Here is a 22,053-nt window from a genome sequence, read left to right on the forward strand (position 1 = left end):
AAATGAGGACATTTCCTTTGCAATTATGTCCTGTAAGTATGCTTTCTATCCCCAAAAATCGACTTCTGGTCTTTGTGGGGGGCCACACTTTTATTGTTTCTTTTGCCTTCCCTTTTATTACAACACTGAATACACACATAGAACCAAAGAATAAAGGCTATTTGGTAAACTTGTTGGTGAAGTATTCCTACTTTCCTTTATAAGTTTCAATTACATGATGCTTCCTCTTGTTTAAGTCATATTATAAAGTCTATTCTGCAGTCATCGAGGCAAACTTACCCCCCCACTTTTTTTTTTAATTTGACAGATGTGTAAATGCCACAGATGACAGTGAAAGCAGCAGGGTGGACAGTGGCCTATGCAATCAGGATGAAATTCCTGCAGAAGCCCAGGCATGTTCACTCCTCTGCCCCAATGAGTGTGTCATGTCTAACTGGGGACAATGGAGCAAGTGCCCACAGGTATGTAAAGCCTCTTCCCCTCCTTTGGTCTCAGAATCCTTTTGAGATGGCTCATCCAGGCTCCTTCTGCTTCCCAGGGATGCTTTTCAAAGTCTTCTGTCTAATAATGAGGAAAAAATGATTATCCAGAGGAAACCAAAGTGAACAATTTCAACAAGTTAAAATGAGTAATTTTGGATGCCAGTTTTTCTTCCCAGTCCTCAATCTTAGCAACAGGAATGCAGAAATGTGCCTGTAATGATCACGCTAGGATTCTGCTATACTCCCATTGTTAAGGGGCTCTTCTTTAGCAGTGAAATGACTCTCATTATATTTTCCCGGTTCCGTTCCATTTTTAGCCTTGTGGAATCAATTACGTCTCTAGAGCACAACTCCACTGTGTAATTTAGCTCCTGTTAGAGTGTTGATCTGTTTTCTCTTTCTGCTGTTCTCAAAAAAAAAAAAAGATGATCTGTTATGTTCCTTCTACATGCCACTGATTGGATGGAAGCTTATAGTAACATAGTGAAAATGTGTTGAGTCTGACCTTATAAACCCCTTATTCAAGTCTCAGTTTTCAACTTCACATGGTCTGGGAGCAAATTTTGGACTGGTGATTCTGTCCAAGGATAAAAATAGATTGGATTTCCTTTAGCATGTGATTTCCAAAAAAGTCAGGAAGTACTAAAGGTATTATGTGGTTGTATAGATCAGGGAGAGAAAGAGTGAGTTTCTTGTCTTTTTAGTTCAATTACAATGCTGATGATTTGGGCAAAGGGTGATGTGAAAAGGGATAATGCCCTTGAGATCAATGGATAGCTAGGAGCTGTGGTTAATTATTGTCTCTGAAAGTCTTATCTTTGAAATTGATATACTGTTCGTGAAAGTCATTTCCTTCTGTCGGCAAAATGTTGGAAGAAAAAGAACAGCAAGACATTTGTGAGGGGAGGTTGCTTTGCCTACTGAGCCATTTCTTTCAAGAATATCTTAGAGATATGTGTTCCCTGAAAATACATGTTCTTTATTTAGCTTTCACCTTAGAAAGTCCATTTAATTTTCTCTTAAACTAAAACAGATCATGCTACAAGAGCAAAGCAAGCTATTTTAGTGACCTTAATATTTCTGTTACATGGCCAAATACATAAATCCATCTTTATCTCAAAAACTGTTTCTATCATGTACTCTTTATTAATTAGAAATCTGAAGAGCTTTAATTAAATGTAGATGTGAGTAACTTTTCATAGAAGATTCTACTAAACCACAGACACAATACTATTTAAAAAATTGTCCTGTTAAATTGGGATACAGAAATTACTATAGCCACAAGACATGCATTATTTGTGGGAAGGTTTTTCAAAGCAAAAGGATCCTGAGTTTAGTGTTCTTTGCATCCAGCTGGCTGTTTTTGAAGTTTATTTTGTTTAAAAAAAACATGTAGGATTCAGAAAGACTAAGAACTTGGAAGAAGAGAAATCTGAAACATTTGTCTAAGTTTTTCCATTTTTATTCTAGGATTATTACTCATGTACTTGGGGTGTGCTAAGCAACAGTTTTATTATATAATTATGTGTTCAGTTCCTTCTTTTGTGTATGTTTTGTATTTTGTGTATTTCTTGCAAAATGTTCACGTGAAAAAAAGTGAAAAACTCAATTATTTCTCACAGGGATTCCCAACCACCAGTAGACTGTAAGCAACTTGAGGTCAGGAATTGTCTTTTACCTTTTTTTTAGTATTCCTAATATTTAGCACTATGATTGGCAATACTAAAAATTTGATAAATGATTATTTTTTAGTAAGCAGAATTCTTTTCATTCACAGCTCTCTCAATCTAGAAGACACACAGTAAGCGTAGATGATTGATGATTAAAAGCAAAACACAAACAAAAACTTGACCTTAAGTCATTTTACAGCTTTGACTAGGACAGTTTTGTTTGGTTAGCTATCAAGAATTTTAAGGCACATAAATGAAAATCTAAATGCATGTATAAGACTTTGAAGCATTATTCTAATAGTCATAAATATTGGCAACTGTTTTATAGGATTCTCTTTAATTGCTAGGTCATGACATTTGATCTCGGTACAGTTGGTCATGTTTTACTCTGTTCTCTCTCATAATAGGTTTACCAAAAGAAATTGTCTAGATTATTCAGAAGAAAATATGTTTTTCCTCTTATTTTGCAGACAATTTTCTTAATCTTTTGCTTTGATTTGCCTGAGAGAAGTATATTAAGTCTTCCACCTACCCACATAAGTCTGGGATTCAGTATACTGAGATTCTCAATAGAATGCCAAATGGTAACATTATCAATTAATGTAAATTATCTATATAGTAAAGCAATCAATGGCCAAATATATATATATATGTATATATATATATATATATTTAATATCTTTATTTAGTATTTGATTTTTAAAACAAAATAAAATTCAAAAACAGACAGCTGGATGCAAGGAACACTAATCTCAGGATCCTTTTGCTTTGCAAAAACTTCCCACAAATAATACATCAGTCCTGTGGCTAAAGTCACTAGTTTAGATGTTCTGGAAAACACCAGAGAAATAGGTGACCTGACTCCTGGTCTTGGGGTAACTTATGAGAACCAGTAGCACTCTTTAGCTGGTTCTCAGGCAGAAAGAATAATGAATTCTTTGTTTTTCAGGGCATACTATGTGCTGTATTAGATACTGTGTTAGACCTTGGTCTTTCAAACACCATTCAGAATTCTATCCATTCCATCCATGCTTCTGCTCAAATACACTGTGGGCATTTATTATTTAACCAACACTATACAGGACAGAAAAGAAGTAGAATACCATCTTCATCCTTGATAATCTTATAATATACATGAAACACTTTTTATTTTCCTTTCATTGTCCTTTTTTGTTTGTTTGTTTTATGTGGATTTACAAAAGAAAATATTGCTAATTCAAGGACCATGGGACATCTGTCTCTGATCTGTCTTTCTTCAACCAAAAGGATCAAAAGGATTCAGTAGAAGGAGATTAAATCTCCCATGGCACAATCTCTCATCTTCTTAGCAGTAAATGGGAAGAAGAAATAAACTTGTATTTATTTTTCCACCATATCACCAAGAAAATATCATCCTCAAAACCTGAAATGAGTTATTAGATGATCCTTCAGAACTAAAATTTGTCACCTCTCTGCTTCAAATATTGTCTATCTCCAAACCTAATAGTGTTAAGGGGGGGAAAAAGAGTAAGACATTGGAAAGATAACTGAACAAATGGGTTACTGACCTAGCAATAACTGACAATTGTATCCTAGATAGAAGAAAGAAGATGGAGGCATTAAAATTGTACTGGGACTATTTTCAAACTATATTGGAAGACATTCAAGACTATAAATATATTGAACAAGAACAAACACAATTCAAGGAGGAATTTGTAGAAAATGGAAAGCAATGAATTTAATTTACCTGCATGTTTTTATTCTTTCTTTTCCCCCAGCATGTGTTTTGATTTTTTATTGGAACATCTTCAGTAGAAGCAGTTAAAATGAAATGCAGCTTTTGAAGTTATATGTAGGAAACTTGGGATAATAGGATCCTAGATTTGGACCATGAAGGAACTGAGAGGCCATCTAGCTCAATCCCCCCCACCTTTTGTTTGAGGTTATTGAATAGTGAGTAGAACGCATGAGTAGAAAGGAGAAATCAGTGTCTCAGAGTGCCTTTTCATAACAGGTGAAAGCAAACCTTACCAAAATCCAACCTTGAATAATTCTTTAAATTTTAATTGATTCTGATCAAATTGCATCATCTGAATGCTTCAGTGAATGACTGAATGGAATTCTAGCCTCAGTAACAAGGCTTTCCAAATGCTGCCACTTGATCAAACAGTGACTCAGCTATCTAGTTGCCTGGTCACTCTAACAGCCTCTGGGGCAGTATCACAACCCAATCCCTTTGCAGAGAAGCTGCTCTGGGCTTCAAAAAAAAATGAAATTTAGTTTGATTCTCAGTCATTAAAAAAAATAAACCAAAGAACATTGCCACACATGTGCCCCTTTGCTTTATCTATGAATTGCTCTCTGGTTCTTTATGCATGCAAAGGGCTCTATGAGGCTAAACTAAGTCATCAATCTTTTTGGTGGAGATAGTACCTCCAAAGGATAAGGGGAAAGTGTGACAGTTTTTTGATAAGCACTCTGAAAGAAACATTTAAGGTTAAGAAATATGCCTTTTAAACCATGGCATTCCTGTGTTATTTTTGGAGAGGGACTGTCAGCAATGACATTTAATTACTGGTGACTAAGCATTTCTATACTGTGACACTATTTTTGGAAATGGCCCTGCCAGGAAAGTAACTTGGAAAAAAAGTTAACATTCAGGAGTAGCTAATGTTCCCCTTTGTGCCATGAATTAAGTATCTTATTTTGGATGCCATGATAGTTTAACCATGCTCTCCCTGGATCTCATAGCTTCAGAGAAATTGAGGCTTTTCTGTTACATCCTGTTCTCCAATGCCAAATTGATATGTTGTTCTTGGAAGCTGAAGGGATTCAGTATTTGGTGACCTTAGGAGTTTTCACTCCCCCCCCAAAAAAAACCAGGTTTCCTTCTCTCTGAAGCAGCTTAAGGGTCATCACACTTAATTAATATTCACTGAGCAGCTGCCAGACTCCTAGCACCACATTAGACCCTACATGTTGCTCTCCTGGAAATAACTACCTCATTTCATGTAGGCAAGCAAATAGCCACTTCAGTTAGGTAGCCTTTGGCCCTGCTATAGAAGAGAATTTGTATATTAAAAACTAAGTTGCTTAGACTCTCTATTAAAGTATATATCTGTGGAAGGAAAGCAATTGTGTTATAAGAAAACATAAGAGACAGACAGAGAGAATTTATCATGTGCCAACTTCTGTTCTAGGACTAGTCAGGATTCCAAAGCAGAAATGGGTGATGCATGAATCTTGATCTCAAGAAACTTATCATAATATATTCCATATAGATTCTGGTGGTCTATTTGCCTTTTTCCTTCTCATCACAAGTTGCAAATCAAATCCAAGAGAGCTTCTGGCTCCATCTTCCCCTCAGATTTCTAATATACATCTGAGGGATTAACTAATATCTCTCTATTCAAGACCACATTCTTATGTGCACTCTCCAGGATCAGTCCCTAGTTATTAACACCTCAGCTTCAGTTAGCTAATTGTCATCTAATAGCACCAATAAAGGAATATCTTACTGAGAAAGTATGAAAAGAAGTACATATATTTCCTTCTGACTTTTATGAGTATATACCTGAGGAGGATAGACCTAAATTTAAAGCAGCTACTTCAAAATATTTCTTTCCATCAAAGTTAGTCCTGCTTTCCTTTGATCCATGGTAACTCTGAGACAAATGTATCACTTTATCATTTTTCTCTCCACCAAGGTGGAATGTTGGCAAAGTTTGGCATTCCCATCACTGAAAGTCTGGCAGCTTAACCTACTGAGATTTTGAAACTCACAAGGTCATTGTGATTACCACAGGCAATAGCAAAACTAGGATCATCTTTTGTTTTGCTTTGTTTTTGCTTTTTCACAATGTGAATTCTTCTTGTCTTAGAATTTCTTGCTGATTGAGTCAGATACTTTCCCTCCCCTCCCCTTTTTTACTAATACCTTTGTGTACTCATGGATTTTGGCATTTAGACTACTTATGAGTTACTTTCTTGAAGCTTCTAGGCATTGTACTTTGGGTAATACCTTTCTATAAGACCTCCAGAAAGTCTGTCTCTCCCTAGCTGCAAATCATCCATTAGTACCTACTGTTTCCCATCCAGTTGGCATCAGCCAACATTCTGAACTATAATATTCCTATTTTAATAATATATTTGAATTGGGGGAAATTTGACTATAATAAAAATTTTATATGCTATCAATATTATCAAATACTATAAGATGCATTTTAACTTAGGTTCAATGGAAAGACATATTGAATAGAAAATTTTCACACTAATCAATTTCTCCTACTATGTCATGTTAGTTAGCAACAATGTGTAGCTAATATTGATTGTGTTTTTAAAAAAAGAACCCTGCATAGGGTCTTCTTTTAAATATCTCTTTCCAAATCAAGGAACAAATTTTCTTTAGCCTTTCATATTGTTTCCATTTGTTTATTCAATTCTAAGAGTCCACTATATATAGTAGTAGATAGTAGGGAAGAAGAAAAGAAAAAAATGGAAATGGAAAAATAATTGTTATCTCCTAGTATCCTCTTATTACTTGACCATCATTTTCTGATTCCACTTCCTAATTGGTCCTTGCCTTGAGGTAGTAATGATTTTCAATAGTATTTACTTAAGCAATGACTTCCTTATGATCAACAATTCCCATTTGGGACAGCACAGTGATAACTAGAAAAGCAAATTATTATTTTGATCTCTTTGATCATCTTTAATCTGCTCCTTTCCTCAATTCCTATAATACTTATCAATCTACACCATGCAATTTGGCACACAGTTACAGTGTTTTGTGTCAGTCTCTATATCTAACATAAGGAGAACTAGCCAATGGGATTCCCTTCCTATGACTCAAGAGTATGTGCATAGCCTACTACTAAATCTTGTAGGAAGCCTTGGTGAGCCTGCTTTAAGTGCCTAATGAATGTGAGATGGAAGAGCACTGCACTTCATGGATACTTTATGACTGGTTTTTATTTATTTGTTGATGATTATGTCCAGTTTGCTAATAATGGGGTGAAATTGACTGCTGAGATTGAACTGAAGGTACTTTCATAAGGTCCAGCTAGACAAAGAAAGTCTGTCTGGACCTCTGTCTCTCTTTCTCTCTCAATTTCTTCCCTTATTGCCTTCAACTGAGGAGGAATAGATTACTCTAAACTTTTAGATGAGGAGACAGAGCTAACATCAGATTCACTCACCCAGTGACTATAAAATCATAACCACATAATCCTATTATTGTACCTGTCCCTGTATTCTATTCTTTTCTGTCTTAGATAAATGTAGACTGAAGAATACAATAGTGTATGACCTTATAAGCATCAAAAAATCAGAAAGGTAAGGTCCCAGACTTCCAGTGATGGGAATGCCAAAGTTTGCCAACATCCTGCCTTGGTGAAGAGCAAAATGCTACAGTGATATACTTGACTCAGATTAGCCATGAATTTGTCCATTGATTATGGACATTCAATCTGAAGTTGGTAGAAAGAAATATTTGGTAGTAACTGCTTTAACCTTAGGCCCCCTCTCCTCAGGTACCAAGGTGGTTTAGGGTAGAATTTAAGCATGAATCTCTGACTTCTGATGACTTGTCATACCAAAAGAATTACTCAAAGCAATCTCCTTTTTATGCTGTTGGTTTACTAACCAAAATTCTTACCTTCTAATTATGTTTACAATGCAAGGAAGTTGCTCAGAATTCTTCCCTGATAAGATTATTAGGGAGAGGTTTGAGCTAATTCTAGTGCATGAAAAAAACAACCAAAAACATATTTTCTTCCTTCAGGTCCACATCCTTCCCAGTTTACCAGTTGACGGTAAACTAGAATTAATCCAAGATTTCTTGTTAAGTATAGGATGGGTACTATAGGGTTCAAGGTCGGGACCTCACAAGGACCAGTGAAAATTATTGTTAATATGGTTGTTATTAGGTGGGTAAGTCTAGAAAGGTCACAGTGCATATGTGATAACAGGTTCTCACAGGCTTTATTAGAACTCTGGTATTTGGCAGCCAATGAGATTTTTTTTTCTCTCCTCCATGAAAACATTCTCAATGGGCACAAAACCTGTTGATTTGTCATTTATATAATTTTTTGCTTGCAGAAATTATATTTTGGTCTAGGTAGTCTCTATGTCCCTAGATTGATATTAATGACTAAAACTATAGTGTAAGATATGAGTATGACAAATGAGTCCAATATGCTTTAAAGTAGCCATCGTCTTATTATTTTGGTTTCTGTTTCTAATAGCAAAGATCAAACATAGTTCCAAAGTCTTCTCGCTCTTATAATTCTTGCCCCTTTCCTTCCTAAAACTCAAAAGAGGTCTGCCCAATATGGTTTTTCCCGTGAACAGAGAGATTATGATGCCATTGCACTCTTTCCTTGTCAGTGGGAATATTGTGTTCAGGTCTAGTCTCCACTGTTTAAGGACATTGATAAACTACAGAGTATACAGAAGAAAGCAAAAAGGTAGTGAGAAGGCTTGAATTTATGACATATGACAATAAGTTGAAGGCACAAGCAAGTTTAGACTGAAGAAACAGAGACTTAGCAGGCATGTGCTAACTGTGTAAGTATTTGAAGGGCTGCTAGATGGAGGAAGTATTATATTTGTTCTGTTTGGCCCCAGAGAACAAAACTAGAAGCAAGGGGTAAAAATTACAAAAGAGGCTCATTTGAGTTTGATATAGAGATATAAATGAAAAGAAAAATTCTTCCTTAAAATTAGAGCTGTCCAAAAGTAGAGTGGCTTGGTTTGAGGATTGGTGAATTTCACCTTAGAGAAAATATAAGGTATGTCATAGGGGTTTTCCTTTGGGTATGTGTTGGGTGAGGATGAAGGATGATGAAATGAATCACTTCTGATCTCAAATTCTGTAACTTCTAATTCTGTGCTTAATAGATATATTTTTTTCCACTTGAATTTTCTAAAGTGGATAATTATTGTGAACTATTTCTAGCAATTTCAAAGGTTTGTTATGAGATTTCAGGCAACCAGAATACTTTTATATGTAAGCAAATGTATAAGGATGATATCACAACCTACTTGCAATCTCTTTCCCTTTTGATTCTGTGCTAGATACCTTTTTTGACAGTGGCATAGACCTTTGCTAAACATAATTGTTCTTCATGTTTAATGCTTTGCTTGACAATAATTAGAGTTATCAAACTAAGCTGACTGTGCTATTCTTTTACCCCAAGCATATACAACTTTATCTTATTTGTGTGAGATAACATGTTGAAGAAAGTCTTTAAGGAATCAAAGGCTGTTATTACTGTAAAAACAAAATCAATATAATGTGATCTTCTGTTGTATTTGGTATCTTGTGCAAATATAAAGATATGAGCTATAAAAATTATTTGTGAAAATTGGATTACTCTTTTTTCTCATACCATCATTGAGAATGCCTTTGATACTTGATGAGATTGTTATCACAAAGATTTTGTAGAGATGGGAACACAGGCATATTGGTTGATAGTTGTTGGTATTTTCTCATCTATGTATTTTTTTCCAATTTAGTGTGTGGTAATATTTCCTTTGTTATTATTGCATACCCTTTGTTATTATTCCATCTTGGCCTTTCTGTGTTTGGTTGGATAGGTATAGCTCTTTTTTGTCATTTTTTTCTCCTTCTTTTTTGTCATTTCTCTATCTTCAAACAGAACAGAGCAAATCCATTGCTATTAAAAAAATGATTCGATATGATCCATAACTATTTTTATTTACTATCTTTTATTTGCCAGTTTTATTCCTTTTATTCCTTTATTATTTGCCAGTCTTATTGCTTTGATGTTCTTTTTTTAACAAAACTTTTGACTTGTTTTAATCTCAACTGTATCTCACTATTATTTTTAGGCACTATTGTTAAAATTTTTCACCATATTCTTTCCATAAGAGTTTATAAATGAGCTTATATTCTAAATCAGTAATACCACTGACCTTCATATCTTTCAGTTTAGCAAGATGATTTAGTATATACTGGTTTAAATATTTTCTGATCTCCCTGTGGGGTTGACTGAATTACATCAGTTAAATTAGGAAATTGTAGTACATGAAAATACTTGCTCTAATGAGAGATAGCAGATTTTGAAATAGATCCCATATTGGCAACCATTAATTTTATATCATTTAAAAAATAGTTTCATTTATTTGGGATGGCAGTTTGTGCTCGTATGTTCAACCTTTCTTGATTCTTTCCTTGAAGAAATATGATTTAAATTTTTTTTCTTATTCTTAAACTATATTTTCTTTTTGTTGTTGTTGCTTCCTTTCTTTATTCCAAAATTTGTATATATAATATATATGTATACACACACATACACACACACACACACACACACAAACACACACACATATATATATATATATATATTTACCTCAAAAAGTTGCCTAGGATAGAAGAGCTTAAGAGATTTTACCTAGCAGGGCAGCTAGGTGGCCTAATGGATAGAGCGTGGGCCCTGGAGTTGGAGAACCTGAGTTCAAATTCGGTCTCAGACACTTAATAATTACCTATCTGTGTAACCATGGGCAAGTCACTTAATCCCATTGCCTTGCAAAAACTGAGAGAGAGAGAGAGAGAGAGAGAGAGAGAGAGAGAGAGAGAGAGAGAGAGAGAGAGACTTGCCTAAGGGTGACATAATCAATGTATGAGGAAACAAGACTTGAACTTGGTTTTCTTAACACTGAGATTAGCTCTCCATTCATGAAACTTTACTGCCTCCAGTAGAAGTTATTGAGTATTTATGTATACATCAATTTAATTTGTAACATTTCTGTTTCTTAGTACAATTTCTCTTTGGTTTCCTTCTCTGACATGGCCATTAGTACATAAATTGTCTTCATAATGCCCCTTTCCAAGTTCTCATTATAAGTACTTCCAAATGAAATGACCAGATGTCCCAGGAAATGTTATTTTTATTGCCTTAGGATATATGATAAAAAAATCATTCAATACCATCATTTGTATCTCTATGAAACATTCTTTTAAATCCAATCTTCTTTTTCTTTTTAAATTTAATTGTATCAAAAATATTAAAATCAATAATATTTATATAGAACTTTAAGGTTTTATAAGTGCATTATAAATATGTCTTCTGATCCTCACAACCCTGAAAAATAGGTGCTATTCTGGTAATGATTTTATCAATAAGGAAATTGAGGGCAGGTAGAGGGTTAAGAGCAGGTGGAGGTTAAGTGACTTGCCTAGTGTCACATAGCTATAACTAGTAGAGATCTGAGGTAAGATTTGAATTGTGGTTTTTCTGATTTCAGATACAGCAATCTTTTCACATCACCTCACTGCTTCTAATTTTTTTCAGTTATTGTGGGCTGTTTTATTTTAAATATTTTTTAAAATTTATTTCTTTATTTTCATCTATATACACATGTATATATACATATGTTTTTTTAACAAGGCAATGGGGTTAAGTGACTTGGCCAAGGTCACATAGGCAATTATTAAGTGTCTGAGTCCAAATTTGAACTCAGGTCTGCCTGACCTTAGAGTTGGTGTTCTATCCACTGTGCCACCTAACTTCCCCAATGTACATTTTTAAGCTAAAAATGTCCTTCTACCCTCCCTTCTCAACCCCCTCCCCCAGTGGCAAAGAGTGAGGTTAGCATTGTACAACTCAGTTCCTTTATTAAGAGCTATAAGATTTAGTTTCTTGGGTAGTAAATCCAACCAGTGAAGGATCACATATTTAGAGATTTAGAGGACCAAATATTAATGTTACTAGATGGCCTAAAATGTACAATTCTTGGCATTCAAAGTTTCTTTTCTGATGACTATCAATTTAGGAGTAAGAGAGCCACAAAGGAAAGAAATTGTATTTAGATTTATTTTACTAAACACTCTGATAAAAGCAGTCATTACCTAGCATGAAGCTATGGGTGAGAAACATTTCTGCACTCAGCACAGCTGGTCTTCAAAAAGTAGGAAAATGAAATGATACATTTTAAGATTTGGAAGAGCACAGAGGTCATCTGGTAAAACCTGAATAAGAATTATATCTATGAGATACTCAATATGTGTCTAGAATTTTTTGGAAGTTATTCAGTGTGGGGAGAACTCCTGAGGAAACCATTCAACTTTTTATAGCCTAACTTTTTGGAAGTTTTCCTTTCATCATACTTTGCCTTAACTCTCTGAAACTTTGGGGACAAGCTGAACACATCTAACTTGTCTTCCACATAATAGGTCATAGTTCTAATCTACTTTCCCTTATGTTATTTGTTATTTCTCTTCAGGACAGATATCATTCCCTGTTTCCTCATTCCCATCTAAGTCATTGCTTCTATAGGATAACTATTCTCAGTTCTTTTAACTGACACATAAAATAATCTCAAGGTTCTTCACCATTCTTACTATTTTTAGGTGATCTCCATCTTTTCAATATCCTTCCTAAAATGGAGTGCTCAAAATAGAATAAAATACTTCAGATGTAATCTGACTGGGGCAGTGTGCAATAGAATATTAGTTTTCCTAGTCAAGTCAACAAGCATGTGTTGGCAACCTACTGTGGTAACCTATTTATCCAGACACTGTGCCAAGCAATGAAACATTAAGTCTGGGATACAATACCATTCTTAATGTAGCCTGGAGTTAAAACAGCATTTTTGATCACTATTTCAAACTGTTGACTTGTGCTAAATGTCAATATACTAAAACCTTATCTTTTTCAGATGGACTGTCCACTCCCCACATTTCCCTAGATTTTACTTGCAGGGTTGATAAATTAAGACTAATTTTTAAGATTTCACATTGATCTCTTTGGAATTCCAGCATTCTATTCAAGATGTTTTTATTTTTATTCTGATTCTGTTAGCCTGTATCTTTACGTTCCCTTACAGTTTGTTATCACTTCTAAATTGGTTACAAGTATAATTTCTGCCTTTTAAAGAAATTAATAGCTATCATCAGCCCTGGAATCAGGAGGATCTGTGTTCAAATTTGGCCTCAGACTCTTAATAATTATCCAACTAAGTGACCTTAGGCGAATCACTTAACCTCACTGTCTTACAAAAACCAGAAAGAAAGAAAGAAAGAAAGAAAGAAAGAAAGAAAGAAAGAGCGAGCTATAATAGATATGAAAAAGCTTAACTTCTGTCCTGGTGCCACTCCATGAAAGAGATTTTTCCAAGTTGACATTAAATTATAAATGATTTCTATTTGAATCCAGACTTTCAACCAGTTCTGATTCCATTAATTGTATACTATCTTTGGTCCTTGTCTTTCATTATCAAAGAAAACCAAAATGATATTACTGTGGTAGAAAGAAATTACAATTTTCCACCTGTGGCTGATCAGGCAAGCTTGGAATGCTGTATCACAGATTAGCCACAAATAGTCCATATGAACACCTGGGTGGTTACTCTAAACTTATGTAGTTCACGTTTTCTTTGAGTTGCTTTAAATCTGCCTTGCTCATAGAGCACAAAACTCTCTCTGATAAAAGCATGCCATACTGGGCAGTCCTGTGCCAGTGTCTCTCATACTAAACAGTCAATTCCAAACCTTTTTAGAGAGAACTTCAGTGTCCTTTTATCACTTATTCTGACCTCCCTGAGAGTGCTTGCCCTATGTAAGCTTTCTGTAAAATAGTCTTTTTGATAAGCATATGTTTGGCATTTGAATGACCACTCCATCATAGTTTCACTCTTCTATAGTAAAGTTTGAATGTTTGGTAGTTTAGCTTGAGAAAGGGCCTCTGAATCTGGTTTCTTCTCCTGCCAATTGATTTTCAGAGTCTTCCAAAGAAAATTTAAATGGAAGTGATTCAGTTTCCTGGCATGGCAATGAGGTCAGTACAAAGGCGCTGTAGACCTTCTGTTTAGTAGTTAGTCTAATTCCTCTTCTCTCCCACACTGAGTGCGGAGTCTCCCAAATACTGAACTAGTTCTGTTATTGCCTGTAACTTCATTATCAATGTGTACCTCCCTGGAAAGTATACTGCCAAGGTAAGTGAAAGTATCCACAGTATTCAGGTTTTCTCCATTTAGCTATAACATATGGATGATGTGGTATTGGCTGATGCAGCACCTGTATTTTCTTGGTGTTCATTGTTAAACCAAAATTAGCATAAGTGATCCATGCATTTTTGAGTCTCAGCTGCAGAGGCTGCATTGAGTACACATCAACTACAAACATAAAATAATGTTCCAATACTCCCTCCATTTTGGTCTTGACTTGAAGAATTTGCCATGGTGCAGTAGCTGACCTTGTGACTATGTTCATCCTCAGTGAATGCATTTAATAACATGCTGAAAACATCATCCTAAAAATCTTGGGAGAAAGGACACAACCTTGTTTTACTCTATTGGTGACTGGAAAATCAAGAGAGCATCTAATCTATTAACCAAAATTTGAGCATTCATGTTGTCATGAAACTGCTGTACAATATTAATGAACTTCTCTGGGCAAAAAATTTTGACATAATTTTCCATAAGCCCTCATGACTGATGCATCAAAGGTATCAAGGGTATCAAAAACCTTGGGCAGTTCTGCAAATGTTGTAATGATGTCTCTTTTTCTACTGGCATTTTTCCTGGAGTTGTTGGGCAGCTAATATATTAATTGTTCCTTGACCCTTTCTGAAGCCAGAGAGGTGACCATCTTCCATGGGAAGTATTAGCCTTTTGAGAAGGACTTTGGCAAAAATCTTCCCAGAAATAACTAAAAGAGAAGCATCCCTGTGATTGATTATCATAGGTCAATCTATTCCCTTTACCTTTATAGAGATGGATGATGGAGGCATCCTTAAATTCCTGGGGGATTATCTCTTCCATATAACCTGGAAAATTTCAGTCAGTTTTTGGATGAACAATGGACCTGCTACCTTATAAATCTCAACTGGAATAAAATCAGCACCAGGTGCTTGATCAGGTCCAAATGAAAGAAGTCTAATGGCATTCAGAAATCTCTTCTTCAGTTGGAAATTCAGCTAGAGACGAATTGACTTCAACTTGAGATAAACTGTCCAGCTTCTGAATTGATTGATGGTAGTCTTTTAAGAGTACTAAGGAAGTTTTTAGCCCATCTCTGTAGAATCATGCCCCTATCATTAATCTGTGAGGCTCCATCATGGGTAGTGGAGATGCACCATAGGTCTTTGGTCCATAAATAGCTTCCAGGTTATCATAAAAAGTCCTTTGAATTTTTTGCTCTCCATGAAACTGAATTTTATCTGCTTTCTTACTGAGTCAAGAGAACTGCATCTCTCCAAGATTCAATTATAGTTTAATTGATGGAATAAAACGCTACCTTCTTAGAAATGGATGAACTATCCTGCTAGTAAGCCCTATGGCATTCTTTTTTTTTCATATAACTGCTTCTGTATTTCCCCAGTATTTTCATCAAACCATTCTAGATGTTTGTGAGTGTTCTGGTCCAGATGAGCAAATCTTTACTGCTTTGGTTGAATATGAATATTTAACTTGGAAAGAATGAGTCTATGATCAGTCTAGCACTCTGCACCACATATTGCCTTTATCACTCACACCCTTCATCCCTCACATTCTGTCTGTCTCTTTTCCTTTCAATTATATAGTCTATTAGATGCTAATGTTTGCTGGGAGGGAAGTTTTATTACATTTAGGTAAATGGAAGACAGCGTTTGTGACAAGAAGATCATGAGATGCATAGGTCTTCCATTGTTGTTACTGTTTCCAACTCCACTCCTCCCAAGCACTCCTGTCATGTCTGGTAGTCTGAGCCTTTTCTAGTATTAAAGTCACCCAGAATTATATGCTTGTCTTCTTTTGGTACATTGTTTTGGGTCTTTTTCCTAGGTTTTTTGCAAGGCAAATGGAGTAAGTGGCTTGCCCCAAGGCCACACAGCTAGGCAATTATTAAGTGTCTGAAGCTGGATTTGAATTTAGGTACTCCTGACTTTAGGGCCTGTGCTCTAATCCACTGCACTACCTAGCTGCCCCCTTTTGGTACATTGTTGGCAGGGGTCTCCAAGTCTTCATAAAATTTTTCTTTGACCTCATCAGGCTTCGTCATGGTGATAGTATGGTACTTCCCAGAGTTCCCCTTTACTGTGACCTTTCCAGAAACAAACAAAAAAAAAAATGTGAAGCTCTGACTTTTGTCAGTCTAGTTTCATATGGAGCTGCTATTTGGATAGGATTTCTGCTGAGTATTTTGCAACAAGAGGTATTCCTCTTTCAGGTCTATTGAATCTGGTGTTATCTATGAGAGTGTGCATATTCCATGCACTGATGGTGAGTGGAATCTAATTTGAGGAAGTTTTTGTACATTTTCTTTTGTGTTTTGACCATTGTGTAGGTTCTTCACTTACCTTGGTAATCAGGCCAGGGTTCAGTAAGCAGGTAATTCTTACACCTTTTCTAGTCCCTTCCTCACACCAGGGGTTGAGCAGTGTGATTCTTAAAAGGGTTACTCAGTCATCCAGGGGGCTGCCAAATTCCACTGCTACTTCCAGTGAGGAGATGACCTTGGCCTGGGCCTCTTATATGCAGGGTTGTGCAGGTCTCTTATGTGCAGGGATGAGGGCTCCCAGTGTATCTGCACCTGCTGTTTCATCACTTGCCTATAGCCATAGGACTTTGAGATAGGAATGATAAAATGAAGTAGGTGATGTCTTTTGATTCATGCATAAATTGGATTTAAATGAGGCAGAGCTACTTGAAAGCATTGGCCTCACTCTCTTTTCTAAAGTCATCTTTATCTTTGTCCAGTGGCAAAACAGTCAAAAAAACTGGTGATACGTCTAGATGCAGTGGATGACTTTGGTATCTTTCATGTCAACCAAGCTCTAAGTGCTCCACAATCCCTGCTTCAGTTGCCTTCATGACCATTAGAACAAATTGTTCTCATCCGCCCATTCCACCAGTGGAAATCTTCACATGCTTGGAGTAGGCTCCTCCTTAGTTTACTGATGGGTTTGAGAACTCCTGGAATATCCTCAATCTGATTTAGCCAGTCCACTGAAATGGTTTACTAGCATGTGGCCACTGGACATGCCTTGAAGCCAAAGATGAGATTAAGGTAGATCAATGTGGAAAGCACCCTTGAAAAGATCTCAGCAACCCTCATACCACAGGTACTATTATTCCTTGAGCAATCTCTATATCCCTGTGAGCAGTTAGATGGTGTAGTCTATAGCACTCACCTTGGAGTCAGTAGGACAGGAGTTCAAATTCAGCCTCAGATATTTACTAGCTATATGACCTTGGGCAAATCACTTAATTCTGATTGTCTTGTTCCAGAGCCATCTCCAGTCATCCTGATTCATATCTGGTCACTTGACCCAGATGACTCTGGAGGAGAAAATGGGGCTGGTGACTTAGCACAGCATATCCCCCCAATGGCATCAACTCCCTGATGTCACGATCTTCAAGAATGGAGGAATACTTCACATTTCTCTTTCCGCCAAAAAAAAAAAGCTTAAGAGGCTTAGTCAAAAAGATATCTAAAATCTAAGTAATCTAACTTTTTTGATCCCTTGAGCTACCTTTCTAGTAAGCCTGTTTTTAAAAAAAAGATATAAAAGTCACTTTAGCATGACCTATTAATGATGATGCCATGCTAACTTTTTGTGGTTAACACATGTTTTTCTACATGTTTATTCCTTTAAAAAAGCATTCTTAATTTTGCCAAAAATTGGCATAGTATGGGCAATGATTTTAAGTAATTCTGAGGCATTGAAAGTTCCATGGCTATATTAATGTTTAGTTATCAAAGATGGTTATCTTATTATTTGTCTTAGATATTTAGACTGAGTCCCTAATTGTCTTGAATTGGGAAGGAATTCCTTGTTTGAAGATCTTGTTGAGGGTGGATTAATCTAGATTCACCATAGTCAGGTTTTTAACACAGAGGCAAGTTGGACTAATATTGTACTAATAGTAAAATATGAAATCCATAATTCTCATGAAATACCTAGATTATGCAAAATCATCTAACAAAACCAATTCTTAGTACTAAAAGGAGCTGGACTTGGTAATTTCATCTTAAGTTATTTTCAGAAATCTCTGACCTGGTCCTATAGTCTTTTGTTCACATCGTTTACAATTTCTGGAGAGGAAGACACACATTTATTATCTCTACTACACTTGGGCATTTGTAAACTTAAAGGGACATTTATTCTTAATGATCAATAACCAAGTTCATAATTCTAAAAGACCTAAAGATCCACTAAATTTGCAATTAACAGATAGTTTAGAAACTGTAACTCAAGTTTCAGGCCAGGTGGAGCATTGATCATGAGACAAAAGTTTTTTTACTACATATGCAGATGGGGAGTTATAGAGCTATATTGAATTCTTTTGTCCATGTTTTAAATTTTCCAATACTTTGTCCCTTGGCTCCTGCTTTGACTGGACTCTAAAGTCCTTTCTTGAGCTGAACTGTTAAGCATTTGAACTCTACTGCAGAGAGTACCACATTTTGTTAAAATGCCAAAAATGTGTTTATCTAAGAGGCTATTTGCACACAAGGCAAGCAAGTACTCACATGGAGGTCATAATACAATGATAGCTGATACATAATACAATAATAATTCAATACTCTTGGAAGGTCTCTCTAAAGAACATTAGAATTGATTACAAGACACTGGAGACACTGACACAGGACTGCTCAGCATGGTATGCCTGTATCAGAGAAGATATCCTATGAGCAATTGTAATAGATTAAAAGAAACAAGAGAAGTACAAATGTAGAGACATCACCATCCCAGAACTATTAGTCTTCTGGGCAGATATTGATCTTTTCAGTCACAGCAGGACATACTGCACCTTGATCCCAAAATAGTGATATAATTTGGTCCTCTTGTAGAGGCCTGGGGTGACTGAATCAGGGGCAACAGTAATGGTTTCCAGACCTCTCAGACCACAGATGCCAAAGACAATTTAGAAGGTCAACATGAAGGTCTATTGCAACTGGGTGAAAGTAGAACAGAATCCATCCCAGGACAAAAAAAGAAAATGAGGAATGTAGGAGATGTGGGGAAAAAATAAGACATTAATGCATTGTTGGAGTTGTGAATTGATTCAACCATTCTGTAAAGCTGTTTGGAACTCTGCTCAAAAGGTTATAAAACCATTCATACCCTTTGACCTAACAAAACCACTACTAGGTCTGTATCCCCAAAGATAAATAAACAAAAAGGAAAAGACCTGTATGTCCAGAAATATTTATAGATGCTCTGTTTTGATGGCAAAGAATTGGAATTTGAGAAGATGTCCATAAATTGGGTAATGGTTGTACAAATTATGGTATGTGAATTTGATGGAATACTATTGTGTTAAAAGAAATGAAAAACAAGATGTTCTCAGAAAAATCTAGAAAAACTTCCATGAGCTGATGCACAGTGCAATGTACTATGTACAGAATAAGAACAAAATTGTAAGATGATTGGCTGTGAATGATTTAGCTATTACCAGCAATACAATAATCCAAGACAATTGAAGGATTTGTGATGAATAATGTATCCATCACCAGAGAAAGAACTGATAGTGTCTGAATACAGATCATAGCATGATTTTTTTAAATTTTGTTTATTTTTCTTGAGATATGTGGGGGGCATATATTTTATTTTATAACATGACATGGACATTGTTTTCATGACTGGACATGGATAGTCTATATGAAATGTTTGACTTTTTAGTGGGGTAGGGGTTGGGAGGAAGGAAGGAAGGAAAAGAATTTGGAACTCAAAGTTTTAAAATTAATGCTGAAATTGTTTTTACATGTATCTGAGGAAAAATAAAATACTAAATAAACTACAAAAATAAAGAGCTACCACATCTCTGGATGTAGGCATAATGGCAGATCAGTGCTGCATAGGTCTCTAACTGTTTCTACTCTGGTTAGTTCACTTCAAATAGGCACAATTAAATTTGTTGACACAGTATTTCTTTTGTTTGTTTGTTTGTTTTGTTAAGTTTTTGCTAGGCAATGGGGTTAAGTGGCTTGCCCAAGGCCATACAGCTAGGTAATCATTAAGTGTCTCAGGTCACATTTGAACTCAGGTACTCCTGACCCCAGGGCCCATGCTCTATCCACTATGCCACCTAGCCACCCCCACAGTATTTATTGACTATGCAGGTGGAGTTCATGGAAAATACTGGTTTGGAATTTTAAGCAACTGCTTCATCATGGCCTCTCATCATGTCTGTGCTAAAAAATCTATCACCTGACTAAAAAAACAGAATATTGTAATAGAGAACAAAGTCTCCATGTGCTCCTGAAAGAACCATTCAATATCATTAATCTTTGGTGCTTAGTTGCCAGATGTATAGGTGCATATGACACTGAGCAATTTATTCAACACTGTTTGCTTCAGTTTCCTCCTTTGTAAAATGATCTAGAGAAGGAAAAGGCAGACCATTCTTGTATCTTTGCTAAGAAAACCCCAAATGGGGTAATCAAGTGTACACAGGACTTAAACACTAAACAAAAGGTACATTAACAAACATTTGTTTTTGAATTGAGAAGGATTCATTCCCTTTGAATAGCCTGTCTCATTAGGTATGATATAACAAAGGTTACTTTGGATCAAACTGTTGGAAGTTCCTAGGAGGATGTGGTTTATTAATAATTTTATTTGCAGAAGAATTATAAATACTTACTGACTTTACTCATTGACATAAAATTGATACATTGTCATGTCTGTCTAGTGAATGTAGGAGATTTTTCACTATTGGGAGCAGTGAATCCAAATCTTTTTTTTTTTTGCAAGGCAAATGGGATTAAGTGGCTTGCCCAAGACCACACAGCTAGGTAATTATTAAGTGTCTGAGGCTGCATTTGAACTCAGGTCCTCCTGACTCCAGGGTAGGTGCTCTATCCACTACGCCACCTAGCCACCCCAGTGAATCCAATTCTTCAAGATTCCTGGTACATAGTCCCCAAATTTTCTTGGAACTTGTTGAATTTCTCATTGACTTGATTCTGGAGACCAGTCTGCGGTTCCAAAGCCTCCTCTGGCTTCAAGACAATGATATAATTTCAATTTCTTTAGTAAGAGGCAGGATTCTGGTTCACCAGGAGTTAGGGAAAGTATGTGCTAGGGACCAATGAGTAATTAACAGACAGAGAAAATCTACCAAGATTTGGGGTGGGGGGAATAAAAAGAAAAATTTGCTCCATGCAAAAGATATGAGAACACAACATGGGGGGGGGGCAAGATACTGATACCCCAGTTCCATTTAGCATTAGATTCATTTTTTCAGAGGAATATTTACTTCAAAGATATAGTAAAAATGAACATGTTTCTCTTACCATTCCCTAACACTTAAGAGCATAAACCCTCCTTTATTTCTCAGTCTCTAGAGAAGGTAGTGGGATTATTCTCACAGATTAACTCTGTTCATATATATAACATTAGTCAGTCAATTCTAAGTCAAAAGGCATTTCTTTATGTGCCATCAATATGCCAAAACTATTGAATACTGAAGATACAAGAAAAAAAAGAAAAAAAAACCTGTTCCCATTTTTGGAGATTTAACAGTCTAGTAAAGGAGAAAACTTTCAAAAACAACCATGAATGAGGAAGATGCAAATACATGCAAATGGAGATAATATGGGGGAGGATCTTCAGCATTTGTGACTTCCACCTTTTATCTCCAGTTTATACTTTTCTTAGGCTTCTTGTAGAAGACAGGATTTTAGCTCTATTCCAAAGCTTCAGATTGTTGCTTCTCAAAACTTCCCTTCAGTCCTTACTGGCCAGAACCCTGAGCTCCCAGCTATTCATGGCTTGAAATGAATGTCAAAGTTCTAAAGAGAGACCTTCAGAATGTCCCTGTATCACTTCTTCTGTCCTCCTTGTCAGCAGTATGAATTCTCCATAAAGTAGAGTTTGTGGCAAGTGTACATGTGGTATTCTAACAATGTGGCCAGCCCCTTGGAGATGTCCTCTTTGTAGTAATCTTTGAATGTTTGGCTGGAG

General features: G+C 35.9%; 1 protein-coding gene across 1 annotated transcript in view; it reads left to right on the top strand.

Moving 5' to 3' along the window:
* The window catches only part of THSD7B (thrombospondin type 1 domain containing 7B), a 1,134,773-nt gene that overhangs the window by 975,326 nt on the left and 137,394 nt on the right, over positions 1-22,053 (top strand). The window contains exon 17 of the mRNA XM_074215070.1: positions 308-461. Coding sequence (XP_074071171.1) covers positions 308-461 — 154 coding nt within the window. The remainder of the gene's footprint in view (positions 1-307; positions 462-22,053) is intronic.

This window comes from Macrotis lagotis, chromosome 1 (genome assembly GCF_037893015.1).
Source record: "Macrotis lagotis isolate mMagLag1 chromosome 1, bilby.v1.9.chrom.fasta, whole genome shotgun sequence".
NCBI lineage: Eukaryota > Metazoa > Chordata > Mammalia > Peramelemorphia > Peramelidae > Macrotis > Macrotis lagotis.